General features: G+C 52.4%; 2 protein-coding genes across 3 annotated transcripts; both read right to left on the bottom strand.

Annotated features, from left to right (window-relative positions):
• Positions 1 to 109: 109 nt before the first annotated feature.
• On the bottom strand, positions 110 to 1,376 carry LOC107308741 (cathelicidin-3). The gene is made up of 4 exons (XM_015852818.2): positions 819 to 1,376; positions 540 to 647; positions 373 to 456; positions 110 to 273 (listed from the first exon to the last, which is right to left on the bottom strand). Exons 1-4 carry the CDS (start codon positions 984 to 986, stop codon positions 178 to 180), a joined length of 456 nt encoding a protein of 151 aa, XP_015708304.1. The 5' UTR covers positions 987 to 1,376; the 3' UTR covers positions 110 to 177.
• Positions 1,377 to 1,470: 94 nt separating this feature from the next.
• KLHL18 (kelch like family member 18) lies at positions 1,471 to 18,017 on the bottom strand. Of its 2 annotated transcripts, none has more exons than XM_015852950.2 (13): positions 17,793 to 18,017; positions 11,714 to 11,844; positions 11,224 to 11,364; positions 9,523 to 9,721; positions 8,932 to 9,092; positions 8,298 to 8,434; positions 7,240 to 7,477; positions 5,745 to 5,849; positions 5,482 to 5,593; positions 2,095 to 5,068; positions 1,915 to 2,010; positions 1,758 to 1,841; positions 1,471 to 1,669 (listed from the first exon to the last, which is right to left on the bottom strand). In XM_015852950.2, the coding sequence occupies exons 1-10, from the start codon at positions 17,934 to 17,936 to the stop codon at positions 4,682 to 4,684; spliced, it is 1,755 nt and encodes a 584-aa protein (XP_015708436.1). In that variant the 5' UTR covers positions 17,937 to 18,017; the 3' UTR covers positions 1,471 to 1,669; positions 1,758 to 1,841; positions 1,915 to 2,010; positions 2,095 to 4,681. The 2 variants fall into 2 exon arrangements, with proteins under 2 accessions (XP_015708436.1, XP_032298838.1); XM_032442947.1 differs by having other exon boundaries at positions 7,240 to 7,462.
• Positions 18,018 to 18,027: the final 10 nt, after the last annotated feature.

Raw genomic sequence — 18,027 nt, 5'->3', positions numbered from 1 at the left:
AACCCCAGTTGAGGGATGGGATGGGGCGCAGATGGCACCATGGGGACAGCATGGGGACCATCCCCATCAGCATCACCCAGAGGAGACACACAGCAAAGACATGGAATGACCAGAAAAACAGCTTTATTGGGTGGGGGGCTGCGGAGGGACAGCGGTGAGAGCAGCTCTGAGCGTGGCTCATTTCCTCCTGATGGCTTTGTAGAGGTTGATGCCCGCAGCCACCGTGTTGATGGCCACCGGCACCAGCGGCCAGAAGCGCTTGACACGGACAGGCTGTGGGGAGAAGAGTTGGCATCAAAGGGGGGAATGAGACCCCGGCCCTAGAGGGTCCCAAACACCCCCGGGGTCACCCCGCATTGTGTCCCCACTCACATCAGCCATGGAGTCCACGCAGGTGACATCGAGCACGGCGCGGCCGCCTTGCAGCACCACGGGCGCAGCGCAGTCCTTGACGAGCTGTGAGCAGTGGGGACACTGAGCACGGGGTTGTCCCCACCCCGGCTGCCCCCCAGCACCCATCAGCCCAGCACGGTGCTCACCCCGTCCTCCTTGAAGTCGCAGCTTTCAAGCTGGGCACCCGAACGCGCCTGGCACCGCGTCTCCATGATGGTGAAGTTGAGGTTGTGCAGGGAGCTGAGCTGGACGTTCTGTGGGGCAGGGGACAGCGTGGGGTGGGATGCCTCCAGAACATTCCCACAGCGTCCTCATAAGTCTACCCAAGGTGTCCCCATACCATCCCCACAGTGACCCCATGCTGTCCTCATGCTGCCCCCATAGCATCCCCGTGTTGTCCCCACTCTGTCCCCACATTCACTCACTGGGCCGGGTTCGGGGTCGGCGCTGAGCAGCCTGAAGGCATTCTGCACCTCGGGCCGTTGGTTGTAGGAGTCCACAGCCTGGGCCAGAGCCTGGTTGTAGTCCAGGGGGGCCGGGAGGGCACAGGCCCCCCCCAGCAGCGCCAGCACCAGCACCCAGCAGCTCCACATCCTCACCCCGTGCCCACCCCGTGCTCACGGTGCCTTTTATGGGCCCTGAAGTTGGGCAATGAGGAAACGTGGACTCAGGGGGAGCAGCCACAACGCGGCCGTTATCTGTGGGGGGAGAGCTGTGGTGGGGACGTGGATGTGCCCATGGGATGTGGGGCCTCATCCCACATTGGGCTGTATCTACATCCCCAGCTGTGCTGCAGGGCGTGGGGTGCTCATGGCCACCAAACAGCCCCATGGAACATTGGACAGCGCCAGGGCCAAGTCAGAGGCTTGGATCAAACTCCATCCCATTGAGATGACCCTCCATCCCATTATAGTCTGGAGCCCAGGGACAATGGAGGTTCCTAACACCCCCAGATCCATGGGACAGCTGCCACTGGGGTCAAGAACACCTTCCCATCCCTGTCCCTGTCCCCACATGAAGGCTCTCTGACCCACCCACTCCCACAAGCCATTTCACAGAGGCATCACACACAGCACAGCCCGTGGAACAGCTTTATTTCAGCCCCTGTGTGTATGGATCCCATGGGGTGGGGGTCGTGGATGGGGTCTGCACGTCCCCTCCTGCAGGATGGATGCGCTCATGGGCTTCAGGCCGGCGCCAGCTCTTTGAGGCCAACAGCTCGTGGGGCTGCGGGGCTGTGCCGGCTTCGGGAGCGGGGCTGCCCCGAGCTGGTGGGCTGAAGGGTAAGAAATAGAGGTGGGCTTCAGACCTGAAGTGAAGGCGATGCTGTCCCCATAGGACGGGGGAATTCATGCAGCCCTCACCGGCTGCCGGCCGCACTCCAGCAGCGACAGCGGCGCGTCAGGCAGGAAGGCAAAGACGGAGACCTGGGCCACGCAGTGACGGACCTGATGGAGGGTGTGGGGTCAGAGGAAGCAGTGCTGCAGTGCTGGGGGGTCCCACATCGTACCCAACACCCACCTGGCCCTGCTGGGCTCTACACGCAGCACGGCGCGGTGCTGTGCAGGTCTCACGTGCAGTGAGATTGATGGTGAAATGAGTCCCCCAGTCAAACTTCTGTAAGGCAACGACAGCGTTTGGTGTAGTGAGAAGGCTCCCCCCATCCCAAAACCCAATGGGAAACCCAAAGGAAGCTCCTACCGTCCTGGAGACTCCCTGCAGCCTCAGCAGCCTCAGCTGGCTGCCCGCATCGTGCCCATGTGCCTCCAGCACAGCGCGGGCCAGCTCGCGTGGCGTGGGGGGCAGCGGGGCGCCGGGCAATGGGGCGCCGGGCAGCAGCACAGCCAGCAGCAGCACAGCCTGCAGCAGCACATCCATGGGGGCTCCGCTAACAGGATGGAGGCAGGGCTGGGTTGTGAGCACGGGAAGGGATCGGGTTGCTGCTGTTTGTCTTGGATAAACCATCTTGGGGCGGCAAAGAGAAGCTTTGTGGGCTTGGTTCCCATCCTCCTCCCTCGGCTGCTTGGAGGGGCAGTGGGGATGAGAAGGGAGATGCTTTAGGGCTGCATGTTTTGCCATGCGTGGGGTTGGAGAATCCCAGAAGATCTATGGGCTCCTATAGAAGCTCCCCCCCCTCTAAAGCAGGTTCCCTTGGGTAGGTTGTACAGGATCAAGTGGGTTCTGAACACCTCCAGAGGAGGTAACATCCCCTCTGCCTTCTCTCCAAGCTGTAGGACCCCATTCACCCTCCCCATCCTCCTCTCTGCCCACGTCTCACTTGCCCATATACAGAAAGCAAAAACCCCACGTGGAGCCCCAGGGTTGATTCCGAGCCCCCCTTGCTCTGCTCACAGCTTGGAGCTGATGCTTGTACAAACAAACGTCTGTTCCCTGCAGGAACCTGCAGCCAGGCAGCTCCCAGCTGGAAGCCTTCCCACTTCCTTCTAAACCTCCTGGCAGGGAGGGAATCATGCAGATCCAGGGCTAAAACCGCTGCCCAAAGCTCCCCATGCCCCATTCCCCATCCCTCCTCCCACCCAGGAGCAAGGTGAGGATGCCAAAGCAGCTTCATATCCATTGCAACGCTCATGTTTTGTTCTGTTTGTCCTTTTTTAAGTGTCATAGCAGCAAGGAAACCTCATAGTGAATCCACCAAGTGAACCCATCCGTTGACATATGCATATAGAGGAAATACATTACTGACAAACCACATTTATAGCCAGATATGCTCATTATATATACCTAAAAATATACACAGTACCTGAATATATAGACATCCACATATACACCCAAAGTTCAAATCCCGAGCTGGGAGTCAGCTATGAAGGAGAAGCATGGGTTTGGATGGGGGGGGGACACACCAAAGCTCCTGGAAATACAGGGCAGCAATGAGCCCCCCCCGCTGCCTGCAGTGGGTGTAGTGTTGAGGGGCTTCCCTGCCCTGTGGCTGTGCTGGTGGGCAGGGAGCCGTGGCTCTCACCATTCACATTCATGCAGGGGTAAATGCTGGAAGGGCTGACGCAGGCAAGCGATGCTCGTTGGGTTTGGTGCTGGGGAAGGACAGAGCCGGCAGCAGCAGCTCCCTTTGGCTGCATTGAAAATAGGGGTGAAAATAGCAAAGGAAGAGCTGGAAGCGGTGCTGAGCCCATTGCTGTGCCAACAGGGCCATGGGGCAGCACCTGCAGCCCCGCCAGTTTGGCCACAGGAAGTTTCCTTGCGTGGCTGCCATGAAATAAACACGTTGCCAAGAGCTTTCCCGGCACAGAAACCCCAAGACGTTGATCTCACACACAGTGGGGAAGTGTGGTTTCCCACCAGCCCCTTGCAGGGATGCTGCTGCAGGTTCCTTGGCTCCCCAATGCAGCCACTCCATCTCCAGCGCTGTCAGAAATGGAGGCAATGATCCCTTTCCTCCTCCAAGATCCCAACTGCTCTATGTCAGCTGCCTCTTATATCCCAACGTAGAAAAGCCAAAGCTTATTTTTGGTGACATCCAAAGCTGCATCCTGACAATCAACACCTCGCTTTGCCTCCTCTGTTGAAATCCTAAGGCTGTTGCTATGTGTGGTTGACGCTCGCTGCTCTTCCTCCAACGTGTGTTAAAACGCTCCCATGGTTTAACAGACTTTTTCCTCCTCCCAGTTTCTCCATCGTGTGGCTCTTGTGGAGAGATTTACCCCACTTAAGCTGAAGAAAGCACTTGGAGAAGCCAGCGGTGGCTTGTGCAAGGAGCAGCCGAACACGCAGAGCCTGGATATGGTCTTATGGGCCTACAGTGGTGGGGTTCTGCCTGCTTTGGTCTCAACGCGGTCAACATTAAGCTGAAACAACCCAAAAAAGACCATTGCTGATCAACCTCTTGGGGTACTGGGGTCCTTAATGGTTTACAAGCCTTCTTCAAGTCATGGAAGTGGCCGTTGCCGTGTCGCAATTAAGACCTTTCCCTCCCAACCCACAACAGCACTTCCCAACGTTGGTCAAACACAACCAACACGACTTAGAGCTGTTGGGGAAAGGAAGGATTTGCTCAGCAGAGGCAAAAGCGGGAGGAAGGCAGCTCCTTGCTCATAGCAGCACGTTCACACTCACATGGTAGTTCAGTTGATCCTTCTGGAGCCCTCAGCCCAAGAGCCAAGGGTTAAGGTTGGGGTTGGGGGGGTAAATGTGTCAAGTTTTGTGTGTGTTTGAGCACCTGGAGATGGATCTCTCTGGCTATCAGAGCAGGAAAGGCCGGCTGGAGCTCTGCCACGATTGTTGGTTACCAAGACAGCTCCTCGCTGCTGCCTCCTCAGATGGTCAGCAGAGGGATGCAGCCCACCCCAACCCCCCCTTCATGGCACACCATGGGGGCCATGAACGTCCAACGGTTGGTCTCCGGGTCGTACATCTCAACCGAGCTGAGGTTGGATTGTCCATCGTAACCCCCAACGGCGTAAAGACGGCCACAGTTTGCAACCAGGGATACCCGGCTCCTCCGGGTGTTCATGGGGACAATGAGATACCACTGATCTGCCACAGAGCTGTACACCTCGGCGATGCTGAGGAAGGCAGAGCCGTCGTACCCTCCGCAGACAAACATCTTGCTGCCCAATGAGGCCGCCCCGTGGCGGCAGCGCTTGTTGAGCATGCTGGCCACAGGGTGCCAGGTAGCAGTGTGCTGGTTGTAGTACTCCACCTGCAGACACAGGGATGGCACAGCATTAAGGGGAAGCACAAGGTCTGTCCCACACTAAATCCTGCTTCAGAGGATACGCAGAGAAGCAGCATTCACAATGTATGAACAGGAAATGGCTGTCTATTAGGGCTGATAGTGATAGGGCAAAGGGGAATGGTTTTAAACTGAGACAGGGGAGGTTTAGGTTGGATCTTAGGAGGAAGTTTTTCACCCAGAGGGTGGTGATGCACTGGGACAGGTTGCCCAAGGAGGCTGTGGATGCCCCATCCCTGCAGGCATTCAAGGCCAGGCTGGATGTGGCTCTGGGCAGCCTGGGCTGCTGGTTGGTGACCCTGCACACAGCAGGGGGTTGGAACTAGATGATCATAGTGGTCCTTTTCAACACAGGCCATTCTATGAGTCTATGGACTTACACTGTTGAAGATCTGCAGGCCGTCATGCCCTCCCGACACGTAGATTCTGCCTTCGAACACAGTGACACCAGCAGCGCTGCGGTTGGAGCTCATGGGGGTCACCACTGTCCACCTTGCCAAGAGAGGGTGGGAGGGACATTGAACAGAATATTTTCCACCTAACTTCATGACGTTTATTTTACCAACGGGGCTCTATGATATAGTGCATGGCACACCCCTGGCAGCAGCAGGAGGATAAGCCGTAAGGCACACAGAGCTCTTACTTGTTTGTTTCTGGAGAATAGGACTCCACGGAGTTGAGCGAGGAGTTTCCATCGTATCCACCGCAAACGTAGATCTGTCCATCCAGCACCACCGTTCCCATCGCACTGCAACAAGCAGAAGCACCAGATGGTTTGGCGTGGTGCTACAGTCTACAGGGTGGCAAATCCACCCAATCTGCCTCATGTGCTGTCTTCTAAGTTGCCTATTTGGGTCCAAAAGGCAACCAAAGGGGATGCCTCAAGTAAGAGACTAGAATCCCACTTTTGAAAGTGAAGTCAAAAAACCTCTTTCTAGAACCTTGGAAAGGCAACTCTCAATGGTAGAACCCCAGCACTAATTCAAGAGCCAATGGATTTGTACAGCAGCTGAGATATTCCAAGCTGGATGTGGCTCTGGGCAGCCTGGGCTGGTGGTTGGTGACCCTGCACATAACAGGAGGGTTGAAACTGGATGAGCATTGTGGTCCTTTTCAACCCAGGCCATCATATGACTGTATCATTTTCCCCTACACAAGGGGGAAATGAACACCCATCCTGCTTGGCTTTAGCATAGAGAAACCTGAACATGGAAGAGCATCAGCCTTTCACTGTGGGAAAAGCTCAATGCTATGGAAAAACTGAAGCTTTTCTGCTATAAATGATAAATGTGGGTGATCTCACAGGATGGAAACGGTTCTAGGAATTGAGACCAACTCTGCCTCTGATCCAGACATGAAGCTTTGGTTAAGAACCAAGCAGTGCAGCACCAGCAGTCACAGGGATGTCACCACTGAGAGCCTCGTGCCTCAGATTTCCCATACTCAGCCTCTTGCAGTGCACCCTTCCCAAGCAATCCACGTCTCACACCACAACAAACAAACCAGACCAACCATGATGATAAATAAGCACTGCAAAGCTTGCAGTACAGCGAGCAATTTAGCAGCTCTCAGTGACCAGGCATGAGTGTGAAGGAAACCACAGTGAAACCCATGGAAGCCAGGATGGGTTTATGGGTATATGTTTAAACATGGAAGCAGCCACCGTGTTGTGGTGGGGAGGACAATAATCACCCAGCCTAGTAGGCAGGTTATCAAAATAACAGGCTGTGCTCCCAAACCCAACCACTAAATGATTCCTAGGGTGGTCATGTACTGTGGCAGCTTTGGTCAAAGCCAAACACCTTTTGTTCAGCCCAGACAGAGATATTTACAGCTATCAAAATCTTCTCTCCAGCTGTGATTCTTCAGTGCTTTCTGGTAGGGAAAGACAATCCCAGCAGTGGCCAGAGATAGAAAGTTGTCCCTTCTTTCCAGTAAGAATCAGCACAAAAGCCCCAAATGTGGTCAAGCAAACCTTTGCTGCTTCCATATCACTCTATTCCTCTGCTCCATTTGCTTTTTAATACGTCCTCATGCAAGGACCTCTCATTGGGCACCCACCATCACCCCCCAGCCTTCCTACAACCTCACTTTATTCCCTCCAGCTCCAAAGCCACACATTCATTGAGCCTCCATACCTTCGTTTGCTGTTCATGCTTTCCACCTTGGACCAGGAATCCATCTCAGGGTTGTACACCTCCACAGTGCTCAGCCTCAGCTGCCCGTCGTACCCCCCGATGGCGTAGAGCAGCCCATTCACCACGGCCACACCGACACGGCTCCGCGCCGTCGTCATGGGCTGGCACTTCTCCCAGCGGTTGGCAATGGGGTCAAAGACTTCAACCACGTTGAGAGAGTCACCTGCATAAAAATTTGCTACTCAAATTAAAAGGGGGAGACCCATTCTTCAGCCTCTGCAGCACGGTGCTAACGAGCTGCTGTGGAATATTAATCCAGCTGCACTCTGTGATGCCCAAAGGATTGCAGTGGTGCAAACCCTGCCTGCACTGTACAACAAGGCTTGATGAGTCCTAGGCTTGAGCAAGTGGAGCCTTCTGTAGCCTCGAAGGGGCAGCAGAGATCTACACTATGCCACATCCATTGGTGCTTCTGCTTTCTGGATATACAGCTTCCCTTTAAGTCACCCATGTTGTGGTGTGAAGGAAGAATGGCCATCCCATAAGCCCAGCTTACACAGACCCTACCTCAGTGAGCCATTCTTTGGTAGATTTTTAACCCCCACCCCCAGTGGACATTTCCTAAGCAGTTCAGTACTTTCTGCCCCTTATCACACTTGGAGTGGTGTCACATCAATGCGTTATGTTTGCAGCTGTGATCCTGCAATCCCACCAGCTTCAGCCTAATACCTCCAAGTTCTACAAGATGTTATGGGCATGGACAACCTTCTCAATACATTTGAGATACACCAGATCAACTGTCCTAAGTCTGACAAAGAATAGCGGGAAGATGTTAGACTATGGGTACAGCATTACAGGCCAGAGAGCTGCACAGCAAGGAGAAAAGTGCCCAAGGCTTCATGTGAGGTTGGATATTAAGAAAAGAGATCTTAGTGATCCTTTCCAGCGTTAACAATTCTACGTTTGTATGAGGGTGAAACGAGATCTTCATGATCCCATAGTCTTACTCAGCAAACTGCATAGCTCTCTTTACCCTGGGGAGAGGATGTGCAAGGTACCTGCTGAGTTAAGCCCTCCAACAGCATAAATCAGTCCTGCGATGGATGTACAGCACCGAGGACGGGTCTTGAATGCTGGGAGGTGCGGTCGACGCTCTGGCATGAGGTGATAATCTTTTGCTTCATCCACGAGATCTCTGAAACCAAAGGGAGATATTTGAAGAACTTAGTGGATGCTGGTTCCCCCTGTGATGAAAGCTGACTGTCTTAACTCAGATTCAGGCAAGTGATTTTCTTCTACTACAGCTAATTCAAGAGTACAACATAGCCCTGCTGCCAGGTTAAAAAGGGGGAGAGTGCTTTGCATTTTGCTATGTGAGGTATTCTGTCTCTCATAAGGAAACATTTCTTCTCTTAAAGAGTGGTGATGCAGTGGCACAGGCTGCTCAGTGACGTGGTGTGGTCACTGTCCCTGGAGGCATTCAAGAATCATGGAGATGTGGCACTTGGGGACGTGTTCCAGTGGACATGGTGGGTTGATGGTTGGACTTGGGGATCTCAGTGGTCTTTTCCAACCTTTATGATTCTACAGAAAGAGAATTTCAGACTCCAAGATTACTCAACCACGCTCCTACTACCTCCACTGACGCCACCATCCACCCTAAGGTCCTTTGACCCCATGTCCAGGCCTCACCTGCACTTGTGGCAGCAGCGCACCAGGTCATCTTGTTGCACTCTGTCAGTGAGAAATTGAGGCCGACAAAGGGGCAGGCGGATTTTGGAGAGGAGCTCAGGCAGGAACAGCTCTCTCTGGTCTCGTTCATAGCGTATCCATGCTAGTGCAGCTTCAAACACCTGCCGGAACAGAGGTAAAGGAAGTTGAAGTTGGTTTTGTTTGCTGCTTTTTTTCCCCATGTTCCTCCTGCTGCCAGTTGTCTGATGGAAAAGAAACCACATATTGACAGTGATCTTCTCTCCTCATTTCAGATGACAGTTAGAAGAGAACAGTGATGGTCTATACTGCACCAGAGAACCCTCCTGCAGCACGACTTTGGCACTGCCTGCTTTGCCTTGGCTTTGCCTGCAATAACAGTGATCTACCCCTGTGGAACACTCTGGTCTCTCTAGGCTCCCACCACAATCACTGGAGATCCAGACCTCATCCTAATACCATTCATCTGCCCTGTTTTGGATGGCTGCTTTGCAGTGAGATACACTGTGTTCTTGACTTGAGATTACAAAGGGAGCCTGGTTTCCTGGAGACACTGTACCCACACACACACACCTGCTCTTCAGACTTGACGTTGAGCTCATCCCGAGAAACGAGCTCCAGGACGTCCTCGAAAGGCAGAGCCAGGAACTCCTCAGACATGGACACCTCCACAAAGTGCTGGTGGATGAAGCTGTTGGCAGCATCGTAGAGCACAGCGCACATCATCGTCTCTGCAAACTGCCTCACGCCCAGGCAGTTCTTTGGGTGAAGCCTGGCAAGGGGAGGAGGGAGAGCAAAAGGAATGGCAGATTAACAGAATGATGGCAAAACAGCAAATGGGTTCAGGACAGCACTGCAAGCAGACCCAAAGGATGGAAACCACAACCTAAAATCTCCCCCTTAAACCTACTAAGCAGCACTGGGCAGATTGCTGGTTCTGCTTTAAGGTCATGGGTTGTTGGTTTGGGGGATGTGTGAGGCCATGCCCAGCAAACCCTCTCCCACATCTCTCCCTCCTGGGCTGTGCATCTCTGTAATTCCAGTGTTAGATAAAGCTGCATTTGAGCTCACAGCAGCATAAACAACTGGAGAAGGTGATTCTCACCACAATCAGGTGCTCTACAGAGGCAGCAATGTGATCTGGACACTTCTGTCCCAACGAGGAGCCCTGCCCAGCACTGGCATGTCACTGCTCAAGAAGAGCCACCAGTTGTGTTGCTCTGTGGCACTGATCAACAGATACCGAAGTACATGCTGTTCACATGGGGAAACATTTGGACCCAGCTGTTGGCAGTGGTGTCCAGATGCAGGCAAGGATGTGAAACCACTTGTACTCCAATCTATGCAGGTCCAAAGCTCACGCTTCTACATTCCTCTTTGACACTAACTACTCTAAGCCCAGATTACACTTATGCAGACCCTCAGGCTGAGCCAGCAGGGGCTCCTAAATCAACACCACCCACCTCTTTCCAGCTTTGTCACATCCACAACCCCAAGTAAAATGGTTTTGAAAGAAAAACGAATACTCTACAATCTCATATAACCTCATTTTAAACAAACAGTAACTTGGGATTCACATGGAACAGTAAATTGGAACATCCCGAAACAGAGGAAACAGTTTTTTCTCCCCAGTCCATAGTTTTCATCCTATTTAGAAGTGATTTAACAACTAGAGTAGACGCTGCATTCAGTATGTGTGTTTAATCTCCCACCATGGAATACAAAGAGCAGCTGCTTGGAAATCAGGCTGAGGAACGAGGGGGAAGCAAAGCACATCAGGTTCCTGGCACTGCCTGAAGCTGTGTGGTATGTTTCCAAGGAATAACCCTGTTTTTTGCTTTCCAGATCGTGCTGCTGGAATGATCTTACAGCCAAACATCAGCCAGTGGACTGGAAAAACTGGAATCAATTAACTCTGCCACTGCTTCCTATCCAACGCTGGGTCTGTTTGTCCCTCCCATCCAAGCAGAAAGAAGGGGAACTGCTGGGAGGATGGGTTTGTTAATGGAGAGGATGTCGTGCTGGATACCTGGCTAACCCTGAACAAGCGAAATGTCAGCTCAGTTTTGCTGTAGATAATAATTACCACAGCTGGCCAAGGCCTTATACTGTCCCCCAGCTGCAGCATCTTGCAAACAGTGTATTTTATAAACAGGGAGAACAGTGAGCCTAAGGAGATGGAGATCTTGTTATCATGTTGGCTTAACCCAAGCCACAGAGATGACTTGTGCTGCAGAAGACAAGCAGTGAGCACAGTGACTGGCAGCCCCTTACCTCTCCCTGAGGAAGGTGCAGCAGGCATCCTTGATGTTCTGCAGCTGCAGGAAGCTGGCTCCCATCAGCAAAGACTGCACGTTCTGCTGATCAATCGCTAGGTGACCGTTGTAGGCAAAGTTGATCAGAGCCTCAAGTGCACTGAACAGTGGGGAGAAAGAGTGAGAAATCTACTGAATTCAATTAACATGAAACAGGGCACTACTAACAGAACCATAGAATGGCCTGGGTTGAAAAGGACCACAATGATCATCTAGTCTCAACCTCCCTGTTATGTGCAGGGTCACCAACCAGCAGCCCAGGCTGCCCAGAGCCACATCCAGCCTGGCCTTGAATGCCTGCAGGGATGGGGCATCCACAGCCTCCTTGAAAATCCCTCCATAAATCCCTCCCCGTGCAGTTCATGGAGGGCAGCCTTTCAAGCCTCGCACATGCAACACTAAGTCCTGCAAAGGACTTGTTATCCTGCCCAGTTGCCTGGGGAATTTACCTGGGGTCCATCCCCTGCATGACGATCTCATCTTGCTTGCACTCCATCATGTCATTGGTGAACATAGCATGGAAGTAGGGGATGGAAGCTGCCAGCACGATCCGGTGAGCGCTGAATTTATGGTCCCCCACCTAAAAGGAGAGGGGAAAAAAAGCAGGAGGGAAGGTCAGTACCATCCACCACCAATCACACAGTCCAGATGATTCCCTATTGCACAGCTCCGCCAGCCTGAGGGCTGAAAGACAATTTCAATCTGCAAAGAACACTCTGTGTCTTTTCAATTTGAACTTCTAAGCTTGGTTTTCAGCCACCTAATAGCCACAGTGATGGCATTACAGCTCCATAGACAGAAAGCCAGTCACCTTTACCAGCACCTCATCATCTCCTTTCAGCCCACATAGGCTCTGCTGCACCAGCTCACATTCACATCCTCTAAAAGCCTTAACAGAGAGAGGTTTGGAAGGAAGGAGAGGTTCTTACATCTCCAACTCCACTTCTCACAGCAGATGCTGAAAAAGATTTTACCCTCTGCAAAATTACACCCATCTTTGCTCTGATGACTCCTCTTCATTAGTTCGGAGTTATTTGCTCCCTTATTTCCACACTAACCTGACTCACACTGGTTTACACCTATCTGAGCTCGTACAGAACCGCCTTTTTTCTCCCACTTCAGCAAGATTTTCCCTTTTGAGCTTTGTTTCTGCAGGACAAACAAGCTGGTGCAGCGGGTGCTTTGCTCTTCCAGTCAGCCAAGAATCCTTCTCTTCTCTCTGCAAAGGGCTTTGTTGCCCTTTTATGTCCGAGCAGCTTATTAGCAAAAAATATTACTTGCATTTGGGGTTTTATGCTTAAATCAAACCCAGTGCCTTGTGTCTTCCTTTAAGCCCAGATCTATCGCACCCTGTAAATATGAGTTCCTGGGAGTTTAGAAAGCAAAATCCCCCAGCACTGAAGAAAAGAAAGAGGAACTAAGAACTGCACAACACGTGTAAGCAAGAGATGGGACTTTCCCCTTCTCTCCCTGCTCTGTTAACTTCACCCTACAGGAGATGACTGGGGCAATTGAATGTGATACAGAAAGAGGCAGGAATGTGATGGCTCCTTCCTGGCAGATGAGGATGGTGTTCCTTAGGAGGGAGGGGGGAATCAGAAAATAAGGTGACAAAGCAAGAGAGATGGGTGATGTAAAGCAGTGAGGTGTTCAGGACAAGCATGGAAGTCATAGGAAGGAATAAAGGTTCACATATCCAACAACAGCTCTAATAAAGCTACAGCAGCAAGATTCCAGCTGGGTTAATGAGAGCTGTATCATCACAAGGAAGAAAAACCTTGTCCAGGGCAGCACCACCCATCTGCTTGGCAGCTCCCAGGGACAGGCGTTTTCCCTGGTTGGGTTTCAACCTTCTTTAAGGTTTCACCCTATGGAATGGCCTATTTAACAAGGTGAGAACACTGGGATGTCCCTGCACCGGTAAGGCAGGGTGTGAGCTCATCAGAGCTGGTTCTAATAGCTGCAAGAGAAACCCACAGTGAGCTGAGCCCCGTATCCCCATCCACACTTCCCTTGTGCTGACTTTGTGGGTCAGGGAAATAAAACAGAAACAAGCCATGTGAAAAAAGGGAATCGTTTTTGCTGCCTTAGCAGGAGAAAGGGAGGATGGGAGCTCTGTGGCTGTATCAGCAAATGGCTGGGCCAGCTGCGCGCTGCCATCACCACCAGCCAAGAAAGGCTGGGCAAGAGAAGGCACGTAACACTGTTTTATTTATTAACTTGCTCATGTAATGACAGAAGGGCCCTCGAGGAGATTTACGAGCAGGGATCTCCAGTCCAGAATCCATCATTATGTTTGTACCATCAGTGCTTAATGACAAGTCCTGAAGGAACAGCTCGACTTCTCGCTGCAGGCAAACGGCAAAGACCTGTTCTTCCTGTACGAGGTGAAAAATACTTCAGAGGATGAACACAGCACATGCCCTCTCAATTCATGCTTCCCATCTCCAGAGACAAGCCATCCCTGAACACAGAAGTGTGCTCTTCTGCATGTGTTGTCCACCCAATGGAGTCAGTCTGATGCCAATTTGTGCTCACCTTGCCATTGGTTCATAGAATCACAGAATAACCCAACTTGGAAGGGGCCTGTGTGGATCACTGAGTCCAACCTCTGTCCACCTGTTGGCTTTTTAGTGCTGACCATGGAAGAGCAATTGCTGTAACCTACCTTGACTTGTGCATGGCTTTTGGCACAGCCCCACACAGCTAAACTGGAGAGAGAGGAGTTTGATGCACATGAACCTCATAAGATTCAACAAGGCATTGGGTTGGGGCAATCCCAGCTATGAGAACAGACTGGGAGAAGAACTCACTGAGAGCAGCCCTGAGGAGAAGGACTCGGGGTCCTGATGGATGAAGAGCTGCTCACTTCTTTCCTGACATAGCACGACACTGGCACTGCAGACTCAGCGAGGACGTTGTAGGAATGAAGCTGGTGGCTTTCTGTTAGGGGAAGTAAATCAATCAGCTTGCTTGCCAAGCACAAAGCTCAGTGCAGAAACGCGTGGTTTCTGCTAACGCTTCAGGTTTAATATCTACACTGAGTGCTAAAAATACTTCTCTTCATATAAGGGAATTGAGCCCAGAGCAGCTGAGACGTGGGGACAGAAGAGAGAAAACGACTCCAGCTCCTTGTTTCTGCAGGACAAGATTTCCTTAAGATCCTTACTGTGAAGGGCTCATGTGCATAGAAGATTATCTGGTTTTAAATCAAGCAGCTCCTATTAGAGAGCTACTCCCTGTCCCTGGGCTCATTCTGCTACCCCAAGCCTCAATGCAGGGCTCTGATCAAACAGTTGGCTTAGCAAAAAGCTGCGTTGAGATGGAGACCAGGAGTCCCCAGACCCAGATCCCAAAAGAATGGAGCAATAGCAGAGATTTGGCCTTAGAAAGCCAAGTCCTGTTTTCACCAAAGGAAAATGAACAGTGACCACAGAATAAGGTGTGCCTCTGTTTTCTCCCTCCGTTTATTCACGCTTGTTTCTTCCAAATCATCCTAAAATTATCCCTTATGTAAACACTTGAGCTGCTATGGGGTGCTGCCAAAGGGAGACTGAAAGGGCGGATGCTTGCATGGAGTACCTGCAGAAGGAGCTACTGAGAAGGCAAGAAAGAGAAAGGCTTCTCCAGTCTGTAACCTCAGCCATCCACACGGGGTAGGAGCTTTGGCACTACGTGGTGCACACTTCCTAAGCCTTGAGGAAGATACACAGCTCAGTTATTACCCAGTGACGCTTTGCTTTCACGTGGGCAACCGGGAGCAGATTTCCCAATGCTGAGCTGGAATAATCAGAGATCTGACAGAGCCGGGCACATCAGCACTTCTTCCTTATAATCACGTCTTAACCACAGTGCTGCTGAGGCTCCTGTAGAGCAACACAAATGGTGGCAGTGTGGTTTCTGAGAAAGGAGAAGCAATTCCACACCTCCCTCTGGATGAACTGAATGCTCATATTGCTTGACAATGGGAAATGATTACAACGAACAAGCAGGAGCACCAATACATCCCAATAGTGTTAAGCCCATCTGTACAGTAAACTCTTATCTTGCTGACAGAATGGTTGAGCCCACACTGATAGCAGTGGGCTAAAAACAGAGCCGTGCCACAAAAGCATTGCTGGTTCCTGTTTTAGCTGTGAGCTGGGATGGCAGTCACGCTCTGAACCCAGTTGCTGGCCCACAGCAGTGCTGGGCAGGTGTTTTCCTTTCTTAAGCTGATGGTTTAGAAGAAGCAGAGTGAAAAATAAGGCAACAGACCCACTGCAGCGCTGCAATGTGCACTGGGATCCACTGCAGGTTCTTCCAGGTACCGACCTGAAACGCTGCTGTACCCTATCCCTATTTGGGTTCCGTGCTCTGTCCCTGCCAGACGATTCCCTTTGCATGCTCCTATGCAGGATTCAGCTTCCTCATCCTGAGCAAGGTCAAGGCAAAGCAGCTTTTACGTCAGCCGTGCCCAGCAAAGTGATTCTAAGACACTTCCGAAGTTCAGCTAAGAATAATTACCCTCCCAACACGCAGCAGTGCGTGCTGAGCAAGCTGGAAGAGACACCTTGTACTGAGCGATGGCTTGGCTCTCATACAGCAGCAGCACTAATTCAATTGCTACGGGACGGGCTGGCCAGCACTGAACAATCTGATTGAAAGAGGCAGGAAATTCTGACACCATGGCTCAGAACAGCCCAAGCCATCCAACTAATGGAGGACCCTTCACAGCTCCACTGCATTCTGCTCTTAGTGAGGGACCCAAACAGAGTCACCAGACACAGCTACACCAAGTTTAATGATGCTAAAGCAACGCTCCCCCATCTCTGAGTGGTTTAGACTGAAAATTACCTACAACTGCTGTGGTTACTTGCGTGAGGTGACACATTTTGCAAGGTCAGGTTAGTCCAGCTTGTGACAAACGGCCACGCTGTGCAGGAATGGGAACAGAACCCACGTCCTGTGATCCTGGTTCAGGTTTGCTGGGTGTTTCTTCAGGAGCAGGTGAATATTTCCAGGATGAGTTGGCTGGGGAATGGCTTCCTGCAGTTAAAACTAAGGGCGAGCAGCAGATGGACCACACAGCTCAGCAGCCCATGGGATGCTCTGACCCAAGTAATCCCACTGCTGTATATCCTGGGCACACAGAATGCTCTCAGATCCCTTACACAGCCCCACACAGCCTGATTTTGGGGGGGTTAAACAAAGTTATGGATTGCTCAGAGCAAGAAACGGATGTAATACTTTTCATGTAGGGAGGGGGTGACACCTGCTGCCACTCCATCAAGAGGAGCCCCCAGTTCCCCCCACCCTTCCTGGCTCCACAAATGATGGTGAATGGGGATTGCTGCTCATATTCTCAGCACCAAAAGGAGGAGGCCTGCAGCTGCCTCTTCTCCTCCCCCAAATGGGGGCCTGCAGCTCCTCCTTCTTCCCACCAAAGAGTATTGGGGGGCAGGGGAGGAGGGCATGTCCCCCCCTTTGTTTTGCTTTTCCTTCTCCCCAGGAAAGAGATATGGGAAGCCCCTCAGCTCTGCCTTCTTCTCATTTAAAGGGGAGACTTTCAGCCCAATTCTCCATCCCCCTAATATTCAAGCCCCCAGCTCCTCCCTTCCTTGTTCCAAAAGGGATGGGAAGGGCACAGCCCTAATTGTAATACTTCTCACTACCACTCAGCTCCCCCATAACCAGAATCCTCCATCATCCCCTTTATCCCTCCAAACTTCTTCCCCCATAATGGAGTCACCAACAACCCTCATTCCTGGTTCCAAAAGGGAAGGGAACCCTCCTCCCACGCTTTCCAACGCCAAAACAGCTGAGTGGGCACACCTTCCCCTCCCTAAAACGGGGGCACTGGTCTCCCTCAATCCCCAACATAAGGGCCCCCAAGAATGGCCCCTGGGCTCCTCCTATTCACTGAAAGGACCTGGGTGGGGTCCTTTCCCCCCTCAAAATGGGGGTTCTTAGCCCCCCTCCTCCCCAAAATGGGGCGCTCAGCTCTCACCCTCAGCCCCCCCCTCAAAATAGGGGTTCTTAGCCCCCTTCCCCTCAAACATGGGGCTCCTCCTATTCACTGCAAGGACCTGGGTGGGTGCCCTCAGCCCCCCCCTCAAAATGGGGGTTCTCAGCCCCCCTCCCTCCAAAATGGGGCCCTCAGCTCTCACTCTCAGCCCCCCTCCCCCCCAAATGGGGCTCCTCCTATTCACTGCAAGGACCTGGGTGCCCTCAGCCCCTCATTCCTCCCTCAAAATGGGGGTTCTCAGCCCCCCTCACCCCAAAATGGGCCCTCAGCTCTCACCAAAGCGATGTGGGGTGGCCTCACCTCCCCCTTTCTCCTCCCTTAAGGGATCGGTGAGGCTTCCATCTCTCCCCTTACCCCAAACGAAGACCCCCATCTCCCCATTGAAGGACCCCAAACCCCCCCCCCAACCCTCAGATCCTCTTCCGGAGCCGCGCGTGGTTGCGGTCACGTAGGGACGGGGCTGTGGGGCCTCGTGTTGCCCCCCCCAACCCTCAGATCCCCCCCCATCCCCAGGCCCTCACCTTCAGGGTCACGTCGCACAGCTTGCCCTGCCTCCGGATCTCCCCCATCACACCGTAACCACGGCTGGGCAAATCACCCACCGAGAAATGAACTAAATCTTCAGGATCCAATTCGGGTTCGGCTGCGGCCGCCGCCTCCAGCATCGTCCCCCGTTCCGTTCCGATCCGCTTCGCTTCGCCTCCCCCGCACACTGACCCCTCCCGGCCACCGTAGGCCCAGAGGGAGGAAACGCCC

Source organism: Coturnix japonica, chromosome 2 (genome assembly GCF_001577835.2).
Source record: "Coturnix japonica isolate 7356 chromosome 2, Coturnix japonica 2.1, whole genome shotgun sequence".
Lineage (NCBI taxonomy): Eukaryota > Metazoa > Chordata > Aves > Galliformes > Phasianidae > Coturnix > Coturnix japonica.
Note: the sequence above shows the minus strand (reverse complement) of the source record. Positions and strands in the feature narration are given on the sequence as shown.